Genomic DNA, 27,042 nt, shown 5'->3' with positions numbered 1-27,042 from the left:
ATGTACCGGCAGGCTTTGGGGAGAAAAAGGAAAAAAATTAAAAATCTTAAAAAAAAAAGTCCCTGTCTTACAGAACTGTCACGTTAACCTCCCCAAACACCAACGACTATGCCACATGCGCGGGACTCCTCTAAGAGGGTAGAAGCTGTGAACTTGCCAGCGATTTGACCCCACCTTCATAAACTCAGCTCCGTCTGCGCATGCTCAAGGGCTGCTCGGGTCTCCTTGAGGGGTTGGGCCAAACTCGGAGGGCGGAGCGCGGGCCACGTGGGGTCCCGTGACGTCATCTCCGGGCGCCGAGGGTGACTGGACTTGCGGTGGGCTTCCAGGGCTCCACGGCGCTGCGGGTTGAATTCGCTGGATCCCGGAGGGCGGAAGTGTAGCAGGGCTAGGCTGCGACCTCGGCGCTGGTGTCTTCTGCGGCTGCGCGGGCTCCCGGGAGTCCTGGCTCGCGCGCCTCTGCGGGACTGAGTGTCAGGCACCCTGCGCCGCCGCCTGGCCGCAGCCCAGGACCCAGGCGTCTTCACCGGTGCAGGAAGCCAGAGGAGGAGCCGGCGCTTCTGGTAGGGTATGTGTATGTGTGTGTCTCCCCAGGGTGAGGAAGGGCCCGGAGGAGAAGGGTTGGGGAGGTGCCAGGTAGGTGTGGTAAGAAGGAGGGGCGAGTGGCGGGCGAGAGAAGCGCTCCCTGGGGCGGCGGCGGGGGAAGGTGGTTCCTCCGGGGGAGGTGGGGTTGGCCAGACGCCGCCCCCCGGGCCCTGGGCCGGCCGGAGGGTGTAGCCTGTGCGGTCTCTCTGGGAGTGTGGTTTGGTCCCTCCTAAGGTAGGAAGCCCAGGGTCTTATCGCAGGCTCTGGAGTTTAGTTCAGGACCTGCATTTTCGTGGAACAGTTATTTAAATCGGTTACTTTACAGGCAGTCGATTCTGTCCGAATTCGATGGGTATCTCCTCCATTCTCAGTGGCATTCATTCTCATTTTAATGATAATATTTAGTGCTGACAAAGCCATTTTCTGTTGGCAGAGCACATTCACATACTTTAATTGTAGTTTGGATTGTTTTCAAATCAGACCTGAACTTGAGGAACCTAGGGAAACTGCATTGGTTCTAGATTTTTCTGAGGGGTGGGGAGGCACAGCATGTCTTGAGCCAGAGTCAGAACCCCGAGACTCCAAACAGCACTGAACGTCCAAAGCCTTCCAGAATTTCCTTGATAAATCTAAGAGTCTTTGGGACTGTGGCTACTTAATCGGAATGGAATTATTTGTGATTTCCATAGGGGGAGTTGTTGGTTGAATTTTGAATTTGAAGGTAACGATGTTGGGCTGAGGGTAGTAGTTGGGGGGAATTTTAGAATTTTACACTAGATTTGAGGGTGTTAAGTCAGTGCTCAAAGGTATGCTGGTTAAAATTGGGGGAAGTGAACAGAATGGTACTATATGGATATGAGTTTTTAGAATAATTTACACATTTCAAGTGTGGGTTAGCTTTGTTAATTTAACAAATACTGAGTGCCTCTTATATGCCAGGCACTGAACAAGTAAACAAAACAAATGGTGAATGAAACAATAAAATTTCTTGCCATCATGAAATTCACTTTGGGGGGGAGACATTAATATAGAAATTAATTAAAATATATGTCAGGTGGTGAAAGGTGGTAGAGAGAAAAAAAAGCAGTGAAGGTGAGTGGGGCATGCTGGTGACCTGCAGAGAAGGGAAACTGCTGTGGTGGCCTTAGAAAAGATACTTGAGCAGAGACCTGAAAGTGATAAAGAAGGGTGCCCTGTGGGTATAGTGGAACCAGCCATCGAACAACCACAGAGTCCTTGAGCTGGGAACACAGTAGCCTGTTTGGTTGGAACTGAGTGAGCCAGAGGGGAGAGAAATAGGTAGTCAGGTCAGAATGGGGCTGTTCATGTAGCAGTTTGTAAGAACTTTTAGTTTTTACTTTGAACGAGGTGGTAGGGTTTTGAGTAAAGGAGTAAACTTACCTGACTTGTTTTTAAAAGCATCTTTCTGATTGCTACATTGTCTGTCTACAGTAAAGGCAGAAATGATGAGACCTGTTACTAGGCTATTACATGTATCCAGGTTAAAGGTCATGGTGAACTGGATCAGTGTGATAATAGTAAAGGTGGTGAGAAATGGCCAGATTCTAGACTTGTGTCTAAGCTAGAGCCATCAGATGTGAAGAGGGGTCAAGGATGACTCCAACGTTTATGGTCTGAGCAACTCAAGTTACCACTTAGTGATTTGGGGAAGACCACAGAGTAATAGGGAGAGGAGGGAGGAAGATCTGAAATCGTTCTCAGTTTTGCACAGGCTAAATTTTCAAATGAAATGTCAATATGCAGTAGTATGTATGCATTGGAGTTCAAAAGAAGCCTGAGCTGAAGATACAAATGTGGAAATCGTTAATGTATAAATGAGGAAATCGTTAATGTATAAGTGATATGTAAAGCCGCCAGAGATCTCCAAAGGCAGGATTCAAGGACTGAGCCCGTGGGGCACTTCAGCGTTTGGAGGTTGGAGAGGTTAAGGAACTATGCCCCAGGGTGCGGGTGGGGCTGTTTAGTAATGGCATAGAAGGAAATAGAAAGTCAGATCATTAGCTGAGAGAATCAGGAAGGAGATGTGAAAATTTGGAGAGAGAAAAGGTTTGAAGGGTCGATCTAGGACAGTGGGAGAATAAATGGACTAGGGAAATGTAGAAACACTGGGCAGTACTCAGGGCCCACTTTTGAGGTCAGTGTTCGTGAATTTAAAGGGAGACCAGCCAGCGTAGCTTATTATTTTTAGATGTTTACAAGTTCACTACTAGTAGGTATTTGATAGTTTAAGTAATTTCTAGGTAGCTGAGGATTTTGTCAGCAAAATAGCTTCAGGTAATAGGTTAGCTTTTCCTAGTTGGTAATGTGAAAGGGACTGTTAATGGTGCGTTATATTTTTATCATACTCACTGTGCTGTTCGCTCCATGTTGTTGGTTGAGCACCTGCTTTATTTCAGGCCCGGAATTAGATGCAGAGAATACAGCAGTCAAGAAGTAGCAGCACCTGCCCTCAACAAGCTTACTTCTAGTATACTGCATCATAGGTTGGGATTTCTATGCTTCCAAAGCATTGCCTTCAAATTGGATGCATGGCAATGATAGTGTAGTGTGTGTATGAGAGGGAAAAATATTCTTCTAAAATAATGAAATTTGCTGAATTTAACGTGTGATTGTACTGATTTGGAAAAGAGTTTAGGTGGAAAACTTTCCTAAGTAGATAGTATAACTTTTGGATTTATACATTTTAGATATTTATATTTTTTCAGTTGTTTCACAGAAATTCCAGAGCCTGCTCTATACTCATTATGCTAATATTGGGGATACTAAGGTAAATATGACTCAATTTCTGCTGTCGAGGAACTCACAGTTCAATGTGGGGAAGGGCAAGAGAGAGATAAGATAAACATAACTGCAGTGCATGGTTATAACAGGCTATTATAGAAGTCATTAGATTGGAGGTTGCTTGGTGGAAGGCTTCCCAAGGAGCTGATGTTAAGCTGACTCTTAGAGAATTAAGAGTTGGCCGAAAGAGGGTGTTCAAGCAGGGGGGCCATGGAAGCATGAGGAAACCATATGTTAAATACATATACCATTTATTGAGTGGTTGTCAGGTGGTAAACACCCAACAGCCCCCTGAAATTAGAATTATCTTCAGTTTACAAATATGAGGTTCAGAGATGTCAGGTTTGTTATTCAAGGACACACAGCTTATAGGTGGAAGTCAGGGTTTAAACCCATGTCAGTCTGATTTGAAAACCCCTTAACTACCTTACTGTATTGACTGCTGTCAGCGTTTAAATCTTCCCTGTCCTTATTCTTTATCCCTTAGCAAAGTTTTCACCAACTTCTTTCATTCTTCCTTGGAAAAACCTCATATCTGTCTCTCGTCTATCTGCTGTTACCAGTCTAGGTCAGGCACTCATTAGTATATGCCTTAATTGCTGAAATTACTTCCTGGCCAACCTCTCTGTGACTCGGGATGTCCTTTTGTGCACTGCTACCAGATCATTGGTTTTATTTCACCATTATAAAAACCTTATAGGCTCTCTAGCCTTGTTGATGTTGCGAACCCACCATCTTCCATTTGGCATGCTTCATGATCTAGTCTCACTTTACAGATTTGACATTAAAGGAATAGTAATTGCTTTTATCTCTCAGCACTTACTGTGTGTCCAGTACCATGTCAGACACTTTATAGACTTTTTTTTTCCAGAACGACCTGGTGAATTTTACAGGTAAGGACATGGAGGCTTAGTGAAGTAGTGCCTTGCCTAGGATTGTGAGTAATATTAAAACGTGTCACTCTGTCAGCTCTTTCATTATCTACTACTCTTGCCAACCCAAAGTTTCCTAAAAAGTTGGCATACTTCCTGCCTTTGCTGATGTTGTTTTGCCCTGCTTGGAATATTTATCATCTTCTCTTTGCCTGTCCATATTCTCCCCATTCTTCAAGTTCCATATCTTTAAAATTCTTCCCTAGACCTATAGGATATATTAATATTTTACTTCTTTCCTCTTCCCTTCTCCCTTATGAAAGCTCCCCCAAAGTAACATTTAATTAGAACCGTGGACATTTTGGAGTTGGAAGGGATGTTGGCAGTCGGTATGGTATGATGGAAACAATACGAGATTGGAAATCAGATAAAACTTTCCTATAAGCTTATAAGTGCTGTAGTAGAGGAAAAGTAAAGGTGCGATGAGGAAACAAAGGTTCTGCCTGAGTCATGCATTGAAGAAAGGTTATTTTGAGCTGGATCCTGCAGGATGTCTAAGTTGGAAGAGAAGGTGAGGAAGGCTACCTTAGAGTACGGGACCACCGGCATGAGCAAAGCCATGGAAAAGGAAATGAAAGTGCATACATAATACGTTTAGTAGATTCAGAGATAATACCTTCTGAGCAGTGCCTGAGGTTTTATTTATTTATTTATTTTGAGGAAGATTAGCCCTGAGCTAACATCTGCTGCCAATCCTCCTCTTTTTGCTGAGGAAGACTGGCCCTGAGCTAACATCCGTGCCCATCTCCCTCTACTTTATATGTGGGATGCCTACCACAGCATGGCTTGCCAAGCGGTGCCATGTCTGTACCCAGGATCCGAACTAGCGAACCCTGGGCTGGCAAAGCAGAATGTGGGAACTTAACCGCTGCACCACCGGGCTGGCCCCATGCCTGAGGTTTTAAAAAGTTGTTATTTTTATTATCACCATCGTCATCATCTTGTATGCCCTCAGGGCCTGCCACAGAGTTGGGCATATCAAGTGATCAAATGTTTATTGAGTCTGTAGTCCGTGTCATTAGCAATGCTCAATGCATAATTTTATTTTCCTTTACTCTTATAATTCCTATTTATATTATGTAATGCTTTTTTTGTATGTGTGTGGGGTAGATTAGCCCTGAGCTAACTGCTGCCAATCCTCTTCTTTTTGCTGAGGAAGACTGGCCCTGAGCTAACATCCGTGCCCATCTTCCTCCACTTTATATGTGGGACGCCTACCACAGCATGGCTTGCCAAGCGGTGCCATGTCCACATCCGGGATGCAAACCGGCGAACCCCAGGCCGCCGAAGCAGAATGTGTACACTTAACCACTGCGCCACTGGGCTGGCCCCTATATAGTGCTTTTGATTATTCTTGCTTCTTGAAGTCTTAATGACTTTTAAACGTTTTTTGAGACGTGCTCTTGTTGGTTTTGTAAATTATGGTGATAGATACACTTTATAGTACTATATTATAGGCATTGTTCTAAGTGCTTTATGTGTATTAATTTAGTTTTTGGATGTTATGTGCTAAGGCCTGTTATTCCAATTTTATAGATAAGAAAACTGAAACACAGAGAAGTTGTGACTTAATTGAGATCACAGTAAGTGGTGGAGCTAGGTTTTGAATCTAGGCAGTCTGGCTCTGTAGTCTACATTTTGAACTCTCACTTTGTAGTGCCTCTTGAGTTAAATTTTGTTTTTCTGCGTCTCTTTTGAAAAGGCTGATTGAATACTCACATCCTTTAATTGTATTCCATGTATCAGCCAGTTTTTCTTGTACATTTTTTAGTTATGAGTATTCATTAGACTAGAGACATGCTTTCTTACATAATTCGTTATAAATGAACATGTATAAATATTGAAAGATTAACATTTTGTGATCCTGTAAATTTGGGTCTGTGTATTTTGAGGCAGTAAGTAGCCTTGTTTGCAGTTTTTTGTAAATCTGTTTTGTAGTTTCTGTTTGTTTTGTGAAATCTGCATTGACTCTACCACATTACACGTTTAGCTGCCTTGGCTTAGCTCGTCCCTTGAGGTCCTACAAGAAATATACACATAAGAAACAATGGTATATGGGAAATAAGGTACCAACTTATCTTTCACTGGTTTTGTATCTTAAGTCCTACCCCAGAACTTTGGTAAAGTCTTATGGTCCAGCCCAGTTTACCAAAGTTCTGCAGTGGGATTTTAGGTACAAAACCAGTGAAAGAGAAGTCCATACTTGTATCACTGTTGGGGAGAGTCTCCCAGAACAAAGAGAAGAGGGAGATATTGGCCATTTCTTTCTACTGTTCTGACACATGGAAGGAAGAGGCAGAAGAAAAAGCCACTGAAAGAAAGAACACAAGGGTCAAGTGCTGTCATCTGGCAGTGTAGAGGGGGAGAAGAGAGCCACACCCACGTGCATGATACTTTGCTTTCTGGTGACCCCTGCCTGTTAATAAATGAGGCTCAAGTGATGTCCTGGAATCTGGCCAGATTATTATTCCTTCCTGAGAGGACAGTGGTTGGAGAGATGCCCATAGACATGCCTTTCCTTAGGTGGTCATACCCACTTCAATTTTTGATTTTCTTGTGAATTAGATTTTCTACCTATTTTTCCTCAGGAAGAAAAATCATCCAATGTGACAATATTGATTGTAACTTTTAACTTTAAAATTGTATTTGAATCTTTTTAAGATCTCTTAGGAAAGTAGCTCTTTGCCTCAACTTTTTTTTCTTTGTGAGCAAGAGGATCTCAGTTTTAGCTCTTGGTTAATTGGATGTATCATGGTTACAGAAACCACTGTTTACCACCTTTATCAGACTCAAGTTTAGATTTACTTTTTTGTCATAATTCAGATTTCCTTATTTTCTGCCACCAGTAAATTTACTCATAAAGAACAAGCTATTAATGTAATCAGGAAATAGTGAGGTCTTTCCTCTTTTCAAGGAGTTAATTTTGTGTGATTTGTAAACTTCGGAATTTTCTGTAGAGTTCAGAAACTCAATATGTTTGAATTTGAAGCCTATGGAGGTGGAGTTATGTGGAGTTTGAATATATGTATCATTTGCTTAAAATGTTGTCTTTTATGAATATATTTTAATACAAGTTGAAACATTGTGGTGTGTGGAAAGAGCACTGAACTCAGTTCAGGTGTCCAGAGTTCTTACCCTGGTTTGACTGTTACTTAGTGTTCTTGTTATGTTGGGCAGATTTTTTCACCTCTTCCCGTTTATTTACCTGTAGATGACATTGTCCAATTGACCTCTACGGTGCATTTGAGAATAGTGATACAGGGCTGGACCTGTGGCCGAGTGGTTGAGTTTGCGCACTCTGCTTCAGCCGCCCACAGTTTGGCCGGTTCGAATCCTGGGCGCAGACATGGCACCACTCATTGGGCCATGCTGAGGCAGCATCCCGTGTACCACAACTAGAAGAACTCACAACTAAAATATATATACAACTGTGTACTGGGGGGCTTTGGGGAGAAAAAGGAAAAATAAAAAAAAAATCTAAAAAAAGAAAAAAAGAATAGTGATAGAAAATTCAGAACTCTACAAATATATAAAATGTTAATATTTTATATATTATATATCTGTTAAATATATAAAATATATTTAATAACATTTTGGCATTGGTCATTGATTTTGGCCTTGTTCAGTGGAAGAGAAAAGAGAGCAAAAAGCTCTCAGTGTTAATAATTGATATTTGGCTAAACATTTAAAATGTTTCCATAAGATACTTTATGATAAATTATGAATTAGGTAGCCTATGAAAGATGAGATAATAGGGGCCGGCCTGGTGGCGCATCGGTTAAGTTCGCACGTTCCGCTTTGGCGGCCTGGGGTTCGCCGGTTCGGATCCCCGGTGTGGACATGGCACTGCTTGGCAAGCCATGCTGTGGCAGGTGTCCCACATATAAAGTAGAGGAAGATGGGCATGGATGTTAGCTCAGGGCCAGTCTTCCTCAGCAAAAAGAGGAGGATTGGCAGCAGATGTTAGCTCAGGGCTAATCTTCCTCAAAAAAAAAAAAAGAATTAAAAAAAAAAGAAAGATGAGATATATATAAATAAATATACAAGAAGAAGGATATTGACTCTCAGTATCCAGGTGCCAACAGTATTTCTTTCAGCATTTACTCACGCAGTATATTGTGATGTTATCCAGTCGTAGAATATTACTTCTGGAAGATGCTTGGATATTTATGGAGGTCAAAAGTCATGTCCTTCTGCCACACCCAGAATATTTCACTTTGCAGATATAGTGCTATATGTTTTGTATAGGGAATATTATAAGAGTTCAAAGTAGAAGCGTTTACTGTTTCATTGGAAGATTGTGAGCTGGATTTGCAGAGTGCGTAGGATTTAAACAAGTGAGAGAAGAGCATACTAGTTGGGGAATGGTGTGAGAGCAAAATGTTTAAGGGACCAGTTTTGCTAGAGGTTTTATAAAAAGTATAGTAAATAAGACTGGAAATATTGGTGGAATCAAATTGTAGACAGGATGAAATTTAGAATGGAAATACATTTATACAAAGATTTTTTCCAAGGTGAGAGAGATGTGTTTTTTTGCAGGAAGAGTCAGAACTATCTGGAGTAGGAGAGACTGAATATATTAGATGGGGCAGAGATAATTATGGGGATGGTATTTTGGAGTTGGGCTGTAAGGAACCATGGGGCATAGTTGAAGAGTTCACTTTAGATGAGCAGTAGACTCTTTTGGGGCATGTGAGAATGATGCAAGTGCAGTTTCACTTTGGCTGTGGTTCATTAGTTGCATACATTAGTATATGTAATTTTGAATTGGTTACTTCTGTGATCTCTTTAAGCAAATAGTAGCTCTGCATTTAGAATTTGTTGTACTCATTTTTGCATTCATTCTAAAGAATGCTGATCACACAATTTTTTGAAGTGAATAATCTTTATGGCATTCATTTTTTCCTGTAATCTTTCTTTGTTTCAGAGCAGGTTCATTCATTCTTGCAAGGATCTGACTAATGCTCTTCATTTTATTTTCAGTTTGGCTTTGGTTGATAAAAGAATTTAGCCTATATGTACTGCTTTAACCACTGGAAGAATGACAGATGACAAAGATGTGCTTCGAGATGTGTGGTTTGGACGAATTCCAACTTGCTTCACCCTGTATCAGGATGAGATAACTGAACGGGAGGCAGAACCATATTATGTAAGTATGTTGATGGTGGTAAATGGGATATCTAACGTTGTCCATTTTTGTAAATAAAGCTCTAAGCACCTGGAGGCTGATTTTCAACATTTTATAAACACTTAATACAAGCTTATTATAGAAGAAAGCTTATTAGAAAACACAGGTGAGCAAAAAGAAGAAAATAAAAATTACCTGTAACTCTACCACCCAGAGGAAAAAACCCCACTGTTCACATGCTGATATAGGACCTTCTTGACTTTCTTATTCTTATGCACATAAGCATATATAATATAGGATAATGAGATGATAAGTTATATGCTGTTTTTTAGCAGGATGATATTTTGAAAATAATAGGTTCAGATTTGATTCTTTTGTATTTAGGTGGTTCCAAGCAACTGTTTAACAGATTCTTTTTTTGGAGGGGGCAGTGGTGAGGAAGATTGGCCCTGAGTTACATTGGCCTCGAGCTAACATCTATGCCAGTCTTCCTCTATTTTATATGTGGGGTGCTGCCGCGGTATGGCTTGATGAGCAGTGTATAGGTCTGTGCCCGGGATCCACACTGGCAAACCCTGGGCTGCCAAAGTGGAGTGCATGAACTTAACCACTATGCCACGGGCTGGCCCCCAATAAATTCTTTTTTATAGCTCAATGAACATATGAATGTATGTGTTTTCGTGTTCATGAACAAATATATACTATATGAAATATATTATTTAATAACATAAATTGCTATATGTAGACTTGTTTGTTTGAGTTAGTGTATTATCTGTTTTAAAAGAGAGTATCAAATATCTTCTGATTTTAGCCTGCTTTTTTTCCCTAAGTGCATATATAATCCAAACTTACAGATCTGTCCATCAGAGATAATAGTATCCTGCCTATTTGCTGACTAGCCCCTAATAGGCCTTAGGAGACATTCTCAGCTGTCATTATTTTAGTTTTTTCTTTTTGTGTCTCAGGTACACATACTGTTTGCCCAAGAGGACCTGGAAAAGTGGAAATGTATTTGTGGTGCTGGACCGTTTCTTGTTTCTCTTTAATAAAGCCTGCCCTTGGCTTTCTTCCTCATCTGTTTGAGAGGCAGCACTGCTCCTCAGCCTGCTCCAGTGGTGGGAAGTCAGGCTGCTGGAGGAAGTTGCTTAAGGAGCCCATTCACTAACTTTTTGGGTACAGGAACGGTTTCATTTATCTCTGCACATCCTCAGCATCTGACATAAGTCATGCAGCTGGTAGATACTCAGTGCATGAAAGTCTCCCCACACTCACATTGGAATTTTGTTTTGTCTCTTTGGGTTTTCTTCCTGAAAATGATAATTTCAGAGGAATTGGGTAGTTTTTTGTTACCAGTACTCGGGTAATCATATTTGATTATATATGTTTGAGTCATTTTAACTTTGGAAATCTCAACAGTTTTCTTTCTGCCTTTAGAAAAACTTTCATAGTTGACAACAAAGCGTGGTCAATAGTTCATTTTTAGGACCATTTAATTTGTTAGATGTATTTTTTCTATTCTTCTGTAATATGGTTTAGGATATCATTTATGTTTTGTTTCTAAAATAGTTTTTTGCTATTTTAATGAAAACTTTTAACATTGGATGGCTTTCTAATAGTATCTAAACAAAGGAATACGTGTGTCTAGAGTTGATCAAAGTGGCAAAAACTGAGAAACACATAATTTAGATCTGTTTACTTTTAAATCAGAATATGATGTTTGACATACGTCCTGCAGTTAAAAAAAAATCCAAGTAAAGAATACAGTATTTTCCCTTCTTTATATGCAAATCTGTTTAAATATGAAAAGACTGTTGGGAGAACTAGAGTGTAGGTTGATTCTAGCTGTTTCTAATTGAACTGAAAATGGCAAAAGGTATTGGGGATAACCGTTGGAGGAAGAGGATTGTCTTGTCTAATAGGTAATCGTGGTTTTTTTTCTTGATTTCTTCCTAATTCTTCACCCAAAAGAAACTCCTATATAGTCATGATTATGTTTTTGAAGAATATTGTGTGACAGGCATATAATAAATATTAAACAAGAAACTAGGGTTTAAAACCATGTAGCATAATCCAGATTTTGCTCTTAAAAATACATACATACTTAAGCATAAGTCAATACATACAGGAAGAAAATTGACGAAAACGTCAGCAGTGGTTAGTCTTAGAATTAGAGGTGAGCATTTTAGTGCCAATGTGGTTTTAGTTCTCCTGTGTCTTGGTTGTAAATTAAGCTTGAAAGTATTTTTAATTGCTTTGGTTTATAATAATGATGATGTTTTAAAGATTCTGGATGAAATGAGGTAAAAATGTCACAGCCTGAGAGCTGGTAGACCTCTTTCCCAGACATTCTCAAAGCTCAGGTGAGGTGATGTGACAAGGTTGTCAACAGGGCCTGAATTCATTCCATTCATGTTCAGTGTCGGTGCAATAAGGATAGATGTATGGGAATGTAGGTTACTTTTTATAATGCTTATAGCTTATTTCTCAGAGACTAGGTTTTAAAATTACTCATACCAAATTTATAATTTAATTATTATTCAAAGAGTCTTCTGGAATTTTCTGTTTCCATTGGAAAAGCATATTCATGTTAAATATATTCCTGCTTGCTTCTGCATTTTGATTTGTTGCCTCTGCATAAATCTTCTTTCAGCCTACATCCTATATGTATATAGTTGAGAACTATATCTTATTTTGCAGGGAATATTAGGAAGGAAATTTGTTGGAAAGTAGTCAACTTTTCAGTTTGTGTTGTTTCTGTTATATTCATTTGAACTATTGCTTTTCATTTAGATCATCCAATATAAAAACATAGAAACTAATTTGCATTCATATTGTATGACTTTTTACCAGAGGAAATCACACCATCAGACACATGGTCAGCAGTTGGAGTGGATCCTGAACATTACCCAGCAGTCCTTTTATGTTTCCTTAGTCAGCTGTCTCTGTTCTTCTCCCTTATGGTTATTTCTCTGACACCTGACCTCATCTTTCACTCTTAACAGGTGACCTCCCTTCCTACTTCACAAAGAAAATAGAAACCATGTGATGGGACCTCCCTTAACTTTCTGTCATTAAATCTGCAAAACCTGTCTGTACTAATACGCATTTACTTCTCCTTGTCTCTGGTTTTAGTAGAAGAGGTGTCCTTCCTCCTAGGCATGGCCCAACTTTCCATCATGTTCTTGATCGTCTCCTACCTTCTCAGAAGCTGGTGGTTTCTAATATTCTCCGACCGCCATTCCTGCCTTCTCTATTTACTTTCAACCTCTTCAGCCTACTGGATCCTTCTTTGCAGCATTTATATTGTCTTAAATCCTGCCTATCCTAAAACAACCCTCTGTTGACCCCACCTCCCTTTCAACCTCTTGTTTTCCCTTCACGGCCAGACTTATTAAAAAGGTTGTCCATACTCATTATCTCCTTCCCACCTCCCACTACTTACTTCACTGTAATCACTTTTCCCACTACTCCAACAGAACTCTTCTTGCCAAAGTCACTAATGACGTCTTTTTTTGCCAAACCTAGAGTCTGTTTTTGAATTTTCATTTGCTTGATCTCTCAGCAGTGTTTGATGTTATTGGCTCTTGGCTGCACTTTGTGGCACCGTCTCTTGCTCTGCACTGCCTCATATTCCTGGTGTTCTAGGTTTTTGTGGTCTCCTTTGCCACGTTTCCCTCCTCTGTTTGTTCCTCAGTGTTGGCATTCCTTGAAGCTTTGCCTTTTTTTTTTTTCCACTTCATGTTTTTTCCCCTAGAGCTCTCATCCATTTTTGTGTATTTCTTGAGCATTTTCATCTTGACAACTCCCAGGATTTTTCTGCTGAGCTCCAGTCCTACATGTCTGTCTGCTGGATAGCCTCACTTAGATGTCTTGAAGGAACTCAAACTGAGTGTGTTTGAAACTGGACTCTTCCTCTTTACCCCCAGACAGCCTGGTCATCTGCCATCTTCCCTTCCTATTTTGGCAAGTAGACCTATCATCCAGCTAATTAAGTACTCTTACCAGTTGAGTACTCTTACCAGTTCATCTTTTGTTGCTTTTTTCTCCCATATCCCTGACACTTGGTCAGTAACTTAGTCCGTCTGATTTTACATCTCAAATATCTCTCAAACTTGTGCAGTTCCTTTCATACCCACTGCTACAGTGTAGTTCAGACCACTTCTTAAAAACTGATGGATTGCATAGTACTAACTTCCCTGGTTTCGGTCTTGCCCTCTTTCCATTTTCTAGTCTGCAGTTGGAGAAATCTTTTCAAAACACATATCTGATCTTGTCACCTGCCTGCTTAAAACCTTTAGTAGCTTTTCATCATCTTTAGGATCCTTAAAGATCCTGATCTGGTCCCTTGCTTCCTCAGTACTGTTCTGTCTCAACCCTCTAAATTCCTGTCATAGTCATCTTCTTATAGTCCCTCAAATGTGCTAATCTTTGTCTTTTGGTGTTGCTCCATGCCTTATCGCAGTTTCCTCTGTCTGGAGTGAGCAGCAGTATCTCCCACCCCTACTCACACCTGAACATCCACACCCACCCTTGGTGGGCTCACTCCTGTTTACCTTTTGGCTCTTGCCCTAAAATAGACTTCTTGGCAAGGCCCTCCCCCAGCCCCAGATTCCTTTAAACTCCTTTGCTGCTTGCTCTTGTTACAGTCTTTACTTCCGCCCGGCATTCATCACGTTTGTGACTTTGTTTTACCCTCTGTCTTCCTCTCTAGCCTGTAAGCCCTTGAGAGGAAGAACTCTTGCTGTCTCAGTGTTCTATCTTCATGCCTAGTGTGAAGCCTCCCAGTTGAAGTGGAACAGAATTCTATATTTTAATTCTAGATAAGTAAATCTCTAATTTCTTAATTGAAAATTGGTGGACAGAGTAGGATTCGGCTTAAACAATATTACAGGCACCTTTTTCAGAAACATAAGCAATCTATACAACTATGTAAAACGTATTTCTTACAAGCTGTATAGAAAAAAAATGAATCACTTGTGTCATACTCAGCGGGTACTTGACACTGCTAAATGAGGAATGAGAACAAAAGATTCCATGTAGCTGACAATATCCCCACCAGAGGGGGTTAATCCTTTTCATATTAAAACAAGTTAAGAATCTTTTTTTTTTTTTTGAGATTTTATTTTTCCTTTTTCTCCCCAAAGCCCCCCGGTATATAGTTGCATATTTTTAGTTGTGGGTCCTTCTAGTTGTGGCATGTGGGACGCCGCCTCAGCATGACTTGATGAGTGGTGCCATGTCTGCGCCCAGGATCCAAACTGCCAAAACCCTGGGCCACCGGAGGGGGGTGCGCGAACTTAACCACTTGGCCATGGGGCCGGCCCCCAGTTAAGAATCTTGAAGACATTAATTGAAGTGAAATAAGCCAGACACAAAAAGATAAATATTTTATGATTCCACTTACATGAGGTACCTAGAATAGTCTAATTCAAAGAGACAGAAAGTAGAAAAGTGATTACCAAGGGCCTGGAGAAGAGGAGAATGGTGGAATTATTGTCTAATAGATACAGAACTTGAGTTTGGCATCATGAAACATCCTGGAGATGGATAATGGTGACGGCTGCACAAGAGGGTGAATCTATTTAATGCCACTGAACTGTGTACTTAAAAATGGTTAAAATGGTAAATTTTACGCTAGGTACATTTTACCGCAATTAAAAAAAAAGAACTTAAAGTGAACCAATGAGATATACCTAAGAAAAGAATGAGTGGGACAGTCTGGATGTAGAAGGCAGAATGATGTCTTTTTGCTGCTACTTTCTTTTCATTTTTACCTATTTAAATACTTACTAGATAAATCCCATCTATACCTACTCTAGTATAGTCATTCTTAAATCTTACAGTTATTTCTTAGTGCTACTATAGATATTTATATTAGTTACATATGACTCCCACAGGCCAATTTGGAACAGGAGTTTCCAACTACATTTCAGTGTAGATTTTGTCTTAAGAATGGGCATTCTTGCTCTGCATTGGCGGCCTGGATTCAGTTCCCAGGTGTAGACCTACACCGCTGTGTTAGTGGCCATGCTGTGCTGGCTACTAACTGCGTACTAAAGAATAGAGGAAGACTGGCTTGGCTATTAGCTCAGGGCCAGTCTTCCTCACAAAAAAAAAAAAAAAAAAAAGAATGGGCAGTCTTTTTTTTGGTGAGGAAGATTGGCTCTGAGCTAACATCTGTTACCCGTCCTCCTCTTTTTGCTTGAGGAAGATTGTCCCTGACCTAACAGCCATGCCAACCCTCCTCCACTTGGTATGTGAGACACCGCCACAGCATGGCCTGATGAGTGATGTGTAGGTCTGCAACTGGGATCCGAACCCGCAAACCCCTGGCCACGAAAGTGGACTGCATGAACCTAACCACTATGTCACCAGACTGGCCCCTGAGCACTATTTTTTTTAACTTGTTTTTGGCCCTTTGTCCCACTTAACCTTTGGTATCTCTGATTCATCCAGCAAATATTTATTGTGTGCCTACTATAAAGCAGGCACTATTTTAGGCATGAGAATGTAGCAGTGAACAGAACAGATGAAGAACCCTGTCTTAATGGAGCTTATTTTCTAATGTTCCTCATTCGTTATTATAAGGAAGTTTTTGTTTCATGAAAATCATTTGTGAATTTTTCAGAAACTTTGATTGAACCCTAGGTATGTAGTACAACACACTCGAGGATCAGGAGCTAATATCCACACCTACTAGTCCTTACGAGTCTTCCTTCTTCCAGTCTCCATAAGTTAATATCATTCTCTACAGAAGACATTACTGTGTAATACCCAGCAGACATTTTAAATTAAGGCTCTGAACTTCCTAATATAGAACTTATTAGACTAATAGATTATACTTATTTATTTTTAAAAAATGGCTAATTTCCTGTGCTGTTTTAATTTTCTTACAGACTTCCATGTTACATCTGTCTTTGATTCTGTCATTTCTGACTCTAATGAATCTTTCCTTTGCCGTTTATTTAATAGAATATGATTTTGCTGATGTCCCTTTCTAACTGAAAACAATTGCAGAGGGAGCCTTCCAGTTCTTGCCTTTACAGTCTATAAACACACTTCATCCAAGTTATTTAAGTTTTTTAAGCTGTATGTAAAATAGAGGTGATAGTACTCCCTGTAAAACAACTAGGACTTTTCCTTAAATGTAGTAAGTATTGATTTTCTTTTTCTTTTCTTCCCTAATCACTTCTAGTTGTTTCTTTTTTTTTTTTTTTTTTAAAGATTTTATTTTTTCCTTTTTCTCCCCAACGCCACCTGGTACATAGTTGTGTATTCTTCGTTGTGGGTTCTTCTAGTTGTGGCATGTGGGACGCTGCCTCAGCGTGGTCTGATGAGCAGTGCCATGTCCGCGCCCAGGATTCGAACCAACGAAACACTGGGCCGCCTGCAGCGGAGCGCGCGAACTTAACCACTCGGCCACGGGGCCAGCCCCTCTAGTTGTTTCTTTTTAAAAGAGGATTTTTGTTCTGTTGAGTGCACAATCCTATCCAACAACTTGTTTGTAGTATTAGTACTTTCTGCTGCATACTGGCGCATTCCACCTGCCTTCCACAACCCCCTTCCCTGTGGTCCCTAGGACCACTGTCATGTTCTCTTCCCTAGTTGGGGCCTGTTGTCTTGATCTTCAGTCATTAAGTATCAGTTGCTTTAACCAGAATATTTCTCTTTGTATATGTTCCTCGGGCCAGTGGTTCTACTCGATTTACTGATCAAAAGACCTAACTTTGAGTCAGCAGCATGCGAAATGATGCAGAGTTAGACTCACAGAAGCGGTTGAAAGAGAGTAACGAAATTTTACCAGCAAAAGAAGACAAACTTAGGAGAGCAAGAAATGTCTAGTGTCTGCTGCATAGGAGGAAAAAACATGAATTTTTGCCACTTTCCTCCTTTTATATACCTGTGGTACCTTTATATAAATCCTAACGAGTTTTCCAAAATGCTCTCTTATGTTTTCTTTCTGGTACCTTTCCTGGGGAGGAAAAACTATTCTAGTCCAGTTGAAGCTTTGCCTAGCGCAACATTCCCTCCCAGACTTTTCGCTGTCCGAGGTCCACATAGGTCCAGCTCCAAGGACAGGATTGAGGAAGCTCACTGACAGTGGCAGAATCGCCAGTTTACTAGCATTATACCCCTTAAGCTTGTGCTTTATTGTAGTATAAAGATTTAAATGTGTACATCAAAAGTCAGTCATCTTTAACTTATTTCTCTCCTTCGATTTCTTCATTATTAATGACCAAAATCTGTTCTGATTTCCAGACCTTCCCTACTTTTCCATTCTTTCATTCCTCATCTCCTCATGTAGTATTTCTTTAAGAGTTTGTAATCTCTTCTTTCAGTCTTGTAGGTACAATTACTGGAATATTTGTCAAGTAGTGTTTCTCATCATGCCATTTTTTATTCATGGTAGAGTAGTGGGCCTCTATTGTTCATAAAATGAAAATTTCTCTTTGACCTTTAAAGGTCTTTCTATTGCTGCCGTGAAGTATTTTTGTAAGTATTTTTTATGGGTTTTTTTTGTTTGTTTTTACCTCCACTTTACTTTAACCTCATGTAGAAGAGGACAGATTATGTCTTTGTCTTGATGTTCTTCATTGCACCTAATCTAATACACAGTAAATTTATCAAAACATGATGGACCAGTTGAGAAGTCTTTATTGATAAGTCAAGATGTATTAGGAGTGAGTTAATCATTTTCTCAGAGCAGTTTAATTAACTCAGGTGAATCATGTTAATTTTTAAGTTAAATTTGATAGAACCAATAATTATCCTAAATAGTATGACATCTGATTACGTTGTATTTTTATTTGGAGAAAAGTATTACGGAAAGATTGTACATAGATTTGTGTTGTTTATTCTAGGCATTTATGCTTTAAGCTGTGTTTAAAGTAATGATCTCATAAGAAATTTTAAAACGTCTTCATCTTTAACCTTTGATTTTCTGTAAAAAGCAGTTGACTTTGTGTAGACTATTCAAAATAATGCAAAAACATGGCTATTTTTCCTTAAAATTCAAAAACCTATTTAGTATATATTTTTTTTAAATAGTAAATAAATATGGTTTTACAAATTTTCATTTCAGTTGCTTTTGCCAAGAGTAAGTTATTTGACGTTGGTAACTGACAAAGTGAAAAAGCACTTTCAGAAGGTTATGAGACAAGAAGACATTAGTGAGATATGGTTTGAATATGAAGGCACACCACTGAAATGGTGAGTGAATTTTTCTGCATTATTAAGCATTGAGTACATGCTAGCTTTAAGAAGGTATAGTGCCCTGATGCAATTTTTAAAAAGTTTTATAAAGAAACAAATCGCTAGTCTAGCTCATATAATACAGTGAATTTTAAACCATTTTTAGAGTATTTTATTGAAAATATTTCTGCTTTCTATTTGGATGCATGGGAGACTGGACAGATTTGTATATTTTCACCAGTAGATTTTTATATGGTGTAATAATAGTATACTTGGTTATGATTTTTGAGTTTTGTTTGCAGATATATTTAAAAATCTCTTATGAATAAGTCACTCTGTGACTATTCAGTTTTACTTCTGTCTCCAAAATCTTTATAACAGATTTTTAGATAGACATGATAACCTAAAGTGGCATCTTTCTGATTGCCACATTAAGTTGATCTCTGTGCTGTAAGCACATCTTATCTAGCCTGGTTTAGTATTTAAAATATATTTATTTCCTTTTTATATGAAAAATAATTTTCATATTACATCATTTTTAAGAAAGATATTGAAAATAAATTCTAAATCCGGGCTTATCCATGTATAGATGATGTATTTTTGTACTTCCTCTGTTACTGGAAGTTTTGTTCATTGTGCTTCCAAAACTATTTATTGAAACTGGAGAAATTACAGAGAGAAGAATATAAAAAAGTAGTTCAAGGTATGCTGGGATGTACGCATTGAAATGCTGCCATATGGATGTAGTTGAACGAAGAAGATACAGACTGAGTCAAGATTGAAATGAAATATGAAATTATAAATAGGTTAAAAATGGACTTGTTCTCTGAATCTGGGAATATTAAAATGAGAAGTTTTAAGAGAGGCTCTAACAAAAGGAAGCTAGTAGGTGTTTAATAAGTGCAGCTGACTTGAATCCAAGGATTGCTTGGAAACAAGGATGAACTTTTCGGAACTCACGTTGTGCTGATGAATTCCCAAGAGTGAGTAGATTTTTCATGATGGTTTAGAAACCTACGAGATGACGTTTTGTGTTGAGGTATGGGTCATGTCTCTATCTGACCTTTTGATGTGGTTCTGGGAAGGGATGACAAAGTTCTCTTTTTATAGCATTCGATTTTTATTCGAAACAGTTCTGAGCTTCATGGTCATGTATCAGACTCGTTATGACTCTTGAATAGTTCTAGACTTCAGGCAGCATAGACAAGTCAGTGTTTTTTGTTTTTTATTTCTCAGAACAGTTGGAGGTTTTGGAATGGGAAGGTGACTTGAAAGAAGGCTAAGGGGCAAGGATCAGGAGAGGAGAGGGAAAAGAAGGAGGGGAAGATTGTGGGTGAGTAGCCATAGGAAACAGCTATGTTCTTCACAGTTCTATGTGTGTTAGAGTTGGATATTGAAATGGCTTTGTGTGTATTAGTTGCAGATTATCGTAAGAATTCATGCGACTGACGCTAAAGGTTTCAGTTTTATCATTGTAAAGTACAGTTTCTCAACAAGGGCCCTGTTGACATTTTGACCCGGATCATTCTTTGTATTGGGAGGGCTACCCTGTACACTGTAGGATTTTTAGCAGCAAAACCCTGGCCTCTTCCTACTAGCGATAGTAGCACTCCCGCCAGTTGTGATAATAAAAAATGTTGCCAAATGTCCTGGGGCAGAGGGTGCAAAACCACCCCCTCTTGAGAAACTCTGGAAAAAATGAGAAACTTCAGTTTAGCTTTTATAGTAAATAATTGTTAAGTCATTGTCTTTCAGCTGCTGTTTTAATCTATCCTGTGTGGTGATTATTTTTGTATTTGATATGATTTGTATTCTATAAGTTTGTATTCTACATATGATATCAATAAATAATGTTTGGATCTATTTCTCCCTGTTAGTACAGAGTAATGATTTTGACTCCAAGATATCATGTTGCTACTTTGTCAGCATTTATCTCTTCTGAAAGTCTTTCATTCAAGGGTGAATTTGTTTTCCCTTTTAGAGAGCTTATATGAAAGTAATTGTGTTCATGTATCTTCACTTTAGTTTTTGGGGTGTTAACTTTTTATGCATGATATCACTCTCATAGCTATGTCTGGCTATAAGCTCATTGTTTTTAATGGCTTTTGATACAACTTTTCCTGTAGTTTTGTTAGGTACTCCATGTAGTTGAGGAATGAATAACTTCCAGAGGTGTGAGTGTAATTCAGGGCCCAGAGGCTAAGTCTTCTTTTCTCTCTTTGCTCCCAACCAAACAGTAGCAATTTTTTCGTGTCTTGAAAGAATTCTCTTCCTGAGAATACGCTCTCAGTATCTAGCTGGCATCTAAGCAGGGGGCTTCATGGGATAGGATGATCTTTGTAGGGAAGCAGCTACCACTGAAACCGTGTAGGGCTTGGACTTTTGAGTAGAGCAGCGTTTGTTTGAGCAGGAAGATGACCTCTTTCTTATATTTGATTCTTTGGAGTTTTAAATTCAAGTGAGAAAGGAAATCAAACACCAGTTTAGACAATTCATAAAAGAAAGAAGCATAAATTGATATTCCTTCTCCCTGTATAACTCCTTCTCCTATTCGTATTTATTGTTATTATAGTTGTTTAATTATCTGCATGAGATGTTTGAGCAGTGTTTTTGTACCTTAATCAGTGCACGTAAGAAGTGCTAAGTAAATGTTCAATGAATGAATGAATCTAAATTAGTTTCTTCTTTTTGTTGAGAAAGCTGAGGCTCAAAATAACCTACTCAAATGAGTGAGTAGGACCAGACTTTGAGTCTCAGTTTAGGGCTCTTTCTGTGACATATGCTGATACACTATTTGTTAGTTGTTGTTTTCTCCAAATCCTTATGTTCTCTCTAATTGCTTTTGTGAATTTGTCCATATTAGAATAGAAAAATATTTGAGAACAGAGTTATACACATAGTGAATACTTAATATATTGTTGATTTATAGAGATTCTAAGGAGATTTTATCTGATTAGTGCTGTATCCTCTACAGTCCTTTGCCTCAAAAACTTTTAAAAATTACATGAGAAATGGAAAATGTGGATCTAAGATGTAAGGCACCTTTGTTGGAGTGATTTGAGTTTAGTCACCAGAGGGTGCTCTAACATTGCATTTTAAGGGGTGAGGTTTCCTGTTACCGTATCTCAAGTGCTCAAAATTTGTATTTGTTACTTTTATGTTAGACTTATTTTAAGAGAACAGTTTCTGGTTCTTCTGAAGAATACTTTGTTAGTATACTCTAATATTGGTTAGATCTTAGGCCTTCAGGTGCAAAATTTAGAAAAAGCTTTTCTTTTTGTCAACTATAAAACGAGTATCTCTAATGTGATATTATTATTTTGTGTAAATTGGCTTATTTTCAAGACTGGTTATTGAAACTAAGAAGTTGAAACTACCTTTCGAATTAAAAAAAAAGCAAATACTGATGTTGATCTTAGACATAATAGAGTGAATGAGAATTCAATACTGTAGCTATGTGACTTCAAAAGTAAATTTTAACAAGATAACTTTAACATCTTAATCATCAGTACTGTGCAGGCTCTTGTCTCTTATGTCTCATCATTTTTCTAAGGTTGTGAATTTCTAGAATTTTATAAATGATTCTGTAAATTAGATTTCTGAAATTGTGGTTGCTTAGCATTTTATATATGTGGTATCCCCTTGGTTACTGTTGTACTTTGTCATATGTAAGAATAGGTTTAGAAAGCTATGAAACACCGTGCTAGTCCACAGTTGTTTTGTACCATAGATGGAGTAAGGCAAAATTGATTGTAATCATTAAATTACTTTGGTTTACATATGAGTTACAGCCTTTTTTAGTCAATGAAATGCAATCCTGTTTCCAGTGAATCGCTAATGTAGCAAATTTATGAATAGGATGGGTTTGTTTCAATGAAATAGAGTGGGACAATAGTTCTCTAGCACTTGGGGAAGATTGCTTTCAATGCTGATCTCAGAATGCTGGTTTGCCAGCTGATGTTTGGATTAGAATAAGCACCCTTGGCTGACTTCAGAGCATATCCATTATTGCCACACGTGTGCCAGTATGTATATATGTATTTTAGCAGTAACGAAAGGGTAAAGAAGAAACAATTTATGCAAAGAAAGAGAAAATAGTCATTTTGAGAATTGAATTTAGAAAAGATTAGAGCAATTTAAGGAAGAGAAAGAAAACAAATCAAATGTGAAAATAGACCTAACACTCAATATTCTGGTGTAGTCAATTTTTATAGGGCAATAGATCGGACCTTTGGCTAGTTGGGTCCTCTTCTGGAATATATTCCAGATTCAGATCCTCACCACTTCCTTTTCTATTACATTTAGGTTAGATTGGCAGAAGTAACAACGTAACAGCCAAATGGCTACATTGTGATTTACTTATAGTTATGGCTTATGTGGTTTCTGTGTTGTGGGTTAGGAGCCTCTTGACAAAACTACATAGAATATCTGTTCAGAGGAGTTGTGCAAATTAGTACTTTTGAAATCCTTAATGTAACTCGGATTATGGCATAAAGAGAAATTCAGTACTTTTAATTTTTGCCAGTTCTGTTTTCTTTTATATATTTTCTTGGATATTAATAGATTTGTCAGCAGTAAGCAATCTTGGAATCTGTTAATTCAGATAGTATATTTGTTTGGAGTTAGTATCCTTGTCTCAAAATTCTTCTGACATAAACATCTGGATTGAGCTACGTATGAGCTGTGGACTTTGACAATAGAAATAAGTGAATAGTTATTTTACTCCTGGGTTTTTCTGGCTTTTATTTTTAAAGATTGTTACAGGATAATTATTGGCTATTATATAGTTAGAATGCTTTTACATTAATATTATATATTATTTATATTTAAATATGTTTTAGAAACCATAATTAAATTTCCATCCTAATCCTTAGGATATCAGAAAAAAAGTTGTCATTTACCATCTAAGAACAATGAACTTTAAAATAATGTATATATTTAAGTCACTTTATAAATAACTTAGAGAAGTAAGAATAAAGGAGTAGTATGTAACAGTTTTATTAGAAATTTTAATACATTTAATTTACAGCATTTAAATACAGCAAATTCAGACTTTCGCTCCATGTTTTCCTGGTTTTGAATGTATATATACCTGAAATGGGCAACATCCTCTGAATGCAAGTATCTGCTCGTTAGTTGTTATACATTCAGATAGACCTCTTAAGAGGTTGTAGCTTATCATTATTTCTGGCTCTTCTTGCATTTAACAGCAGTGCTTGGATTGAATTTCCCTTTTTAGTAAACACCAGTTAGAATGATCAGTCCAATCAATACTTTTTCTTTTCTACATCATCTAATTCCTTCCAGTTATTTTTTGTACAAATTTGCCTTTAGCATATTTGCCCACTGGTAATTGCAATACACAAATGGCATAAAAGATGAAAGAATACTGTCACACATCCTTTTAGCAAAACAGAATGGTCCAGGTTCGTGTCATAAAATCTCATATGATTAAATTCTTTCTGTTGAATGATAAGTGGATAAGAATACCATATGTCCTGAGAAATACATTGGTCATTCATTAGTTCTTGAGTTCTATAAAATTCATCTAGGATATCATCATCTAACGACTCATAGTCTGAGATTTCACTTAAATGATCAGTTTTACCATTATCATTAAAGTCTAAAGTACTGCTCTCTGTCTCTTTGCAGAAATCTAATTTATCTAATAATTGTGTAACATCTTCCTCTGTCAGTTTCTTTTCTTTCCCATTATAGGTGGAAAGTAAGAGATTGTGAATTTTAAACTGTATTAATGATAGCTAAAAGCAGTCTCCAAAGATGAGGTCTGCATCCTTATTTTATACTTTCTTGAAATATGATATAATATTTTAGGCAAAACAGTAAGAAAATGGAAAAGGATGCATTATTGTATCATCCTTCTAGGCATGCCATTATTCTTCCATATTCTTATTAGTCTTTTTTTAGCATAGTTGGGAATAATTGATGAATAATGCTGAAATAATTCCTAGAATGATGAAATAGCCAAATGTTTCAAGATATAGGAAAAAATAAGATCACTAAGATCTCATGATATAGCTTAGATTTATAAAAGGGGCCAGTGGATCCGTATGGCAATTATTAGATATAATAAGTTTTACTCCTTTTTTTTTTAAATGAGTTTTCTCTGCTTTTTGGAAGACCTTTAAGAAAGAATAAAGGTTATGAAGTATCCTAAAATAGTTTGAACTGCTCAAAACAGAAACTCATAACCTAAAATTGGGTCCATTGGGTCTTTATGGTATATCAAGGATTTAACTATTCTGTGGATCTTTATTGATTTATGCATTCAATAGCTATTTATTATCCACTTTGTTCAAGATTTTGTGCACTTACAGTCTTTTTTTTAGTATTGAAGGTAAAAAGTAATTGAAGATTGTCTTTTTATGTTTAACTTGTATTCTGACCCAAATACTTATTATTTATGTTAAAAATTATACTTGATTTTATATGACATTTTAAACTGCTTTAAGATAACATTTAAGTTTAGAATTTGCTTGCAGTTTCATTTGTGAATGGCAGAAAATGTGTACAACACTGAATTGCTAGTTATTTTATAAAATTACTGCTGAATGTATCCAATAGATCTACTTAGATTTGTTAAAGGGGTTCTGTAATTACATCTGCAGTGCTGCATAGAATTTGGAAAGCGGTATGCTCTGTTAGTGTAAGTACCCACGTTTATTCTTAACCTAGCTGCAGATACCTGAGAGGAACATTCTGAAAAAAAAAAAAAAAGAATGAAGACTAAAAAATGTCTATTTTATAAAAGTACAGGGCATTTTGTAGAGCTTATACAATTTTAAGAATTCAGAGAGAAGGACCAGAATTGGATAGAATCTATAATATGTCTATAGTGCAATAGTTTTGGGTTTTTTTCATTTATTTTTATTTTAGTTTTTGACTGAGGCCAGAGTTTTTTATGGTCAGAATTTCTTGAAGGAAACATTCTGTTATTTAGGTAGTCCAAAATTTCCTTTAGATTCATTTCTAGTTATCAAAGATTCATGTTAGATGCTGATTTTCAAATAGAGAGAAGTTTAAGGGTTATCGTTAAGAGATACAACACATTTATGACTAAAGCTACCCACCGTTGTATTTTGCTAGCAGGGCATTCATCCTAAATTCATTCTAAATAAATATGTGATCTCCAGTGACTGATGACATTTCCATAATTATATTATGTAGACTTAAGTAGACATAAATAGCATTAGCTAATGTTTGCATCTTGATCAGGTAATGTATTACATCACTCATTTTGAAGGAAATTAGATGTATTTTCAGATTTTTCAGCTCTTAAATCTAGGAGAAACTTACTGTTATATGGGAAAGAACAAGACTGTACATAACACCAACTAGTCCTCTTTCTGGCTTTGTTAGGAGTATTATTTAATTCTGATTCACTAGTTAAGCTATTTTATATTCTTTAAAAGGATGATTTAAAAAATAAGATTTTTCCATTGAAATCTGCAAGGTTTGTATTATTAACCTTTGTTTATTGCTAAATAATTTGCTTCATTGGTGAGTAATTGTTAAATTAGGAAATGTTCTGTTATTTAGGAAGTCCAAAGTTTATTTTTTTAAAAAAACTTTAGATTAGGTTGCAGAAGAATATTCAGTGACTTTGGAAAATGTTGACATGTCGTTATATGAAAAAAGCAAATTATAGCAGTTTGTAAAGGATAAGCCTAATCTGTATTTAGATATGTACGCATAAATACAAGACTGGGAATTTATATGCTATAATGTTATTAGTAATAACCACAAAATAGGTGCTTGTATTCTTCAGGTGCTCTTCTCAGTGCTTAGAATTTTAAGTTGTTTTAAACATTGAAACATATATTTAAATAAACTTTAAAAAACTGCCTGCCCAATACCAATACTGGAATGATAATTAGATACTGCAGTACTGTGATGTAACAGTGCTCATGGCTGATAAAAGATGACTTAGGACAATCCTATTATGTATATTGAGGCTTCCCTGGGGAATGAAGTGGTTAGAGGAACAACCACCTGATGCCTGGAAACTATAGCATAGTAGCCCAGGGAAGTCATTGCATAAAATGTTACCCTCCTGTGATTTGTGGTTAAAGACCCCTGATATTTGATGTTAAAACATGTGCTACAAATTTATTTTGGAGTTGTAGTTATAACTTTAAATATTTATTCTTTCTTTTCTTAAAACATACTCTTTCATTTTTAGGCATTATCCAATTGGTTTGCTATTTGATCTTCTTGCATCAAGTTCAGCTCTTCCTTGGAACATCACAGTACATTTTAAGGTATAGTTTAAATAGCATTTCCCATTTGTCCCACTTGTGGTACTTAGTGAGTAGACTTAGAGTAGAATTTTTTTTTAAAGTGAAGTTGTTTATTGCTTTTCCCATGATACTTTTTAATTGC

The 27,042-nt window shown here is 37.5% G+C and overlaps 1 protein-coding gene across 7 annotated transcripts in view; it reads left to right on the top strand.

Moving 5' to 3' along the window:
* Positions 1 to 247: 247 nt before the first annotated feature.
* Positions 248 to 27,042, top strand: part of ATG5 (autophagy related 5) — a 122,046-nt gene continuing 95,251 nt past the window's right edge. The window contains exons 1-4 of one of the 7 annotated variants that reach the window (XM_014860819.3): positions 248 to 563; positions 9,303 to 9,468; positions 18,530 to 18,657; positions 26,843 to 26,921. In XM_014860819.3, the coding sequence (XP_014716305.1) occupies positions 9,361 to 9,468; positions 18,530 to 18,657; positions 26,843 to 26,921 (315 nt within the window). In that variant the 5' untranslated portion in view covers positions 248 to 563; positions 9,303 to 9,360. Of the gene's footprint in view, positions 569 to 9,302; positions 9,469 to 18,529; positions 18,658 to 26,842; positions 26,922 to 27,042 lie in introns of all 7 variants that reach the window. The other 6 variants (XM_070496703.1, XM_014860815.3, XM_014860816.3 and 3 more) reach the window with 6 other exon arrangements.

This window comes from Equus asinus, chromosome 24 (assembly GCF_041296235.1).
Source record: "Equus asinus isolate D_3611 breed Donkey chromosome 24, EquAss-T2T_v2, whole genome shotgun sequence".
Taxonomy (NCBI): domain Eukaryota; kingdom Metazoa; phylum Chordata; class Mammalia; order Perissodactyla; family Equidae; genus Equus; species Equus asinus.
The sequence above is the reverse complement of the archived record's forward strand: the minus strand, read 5'-3'. Positions and strand labels throughout refer to the sequence as shown.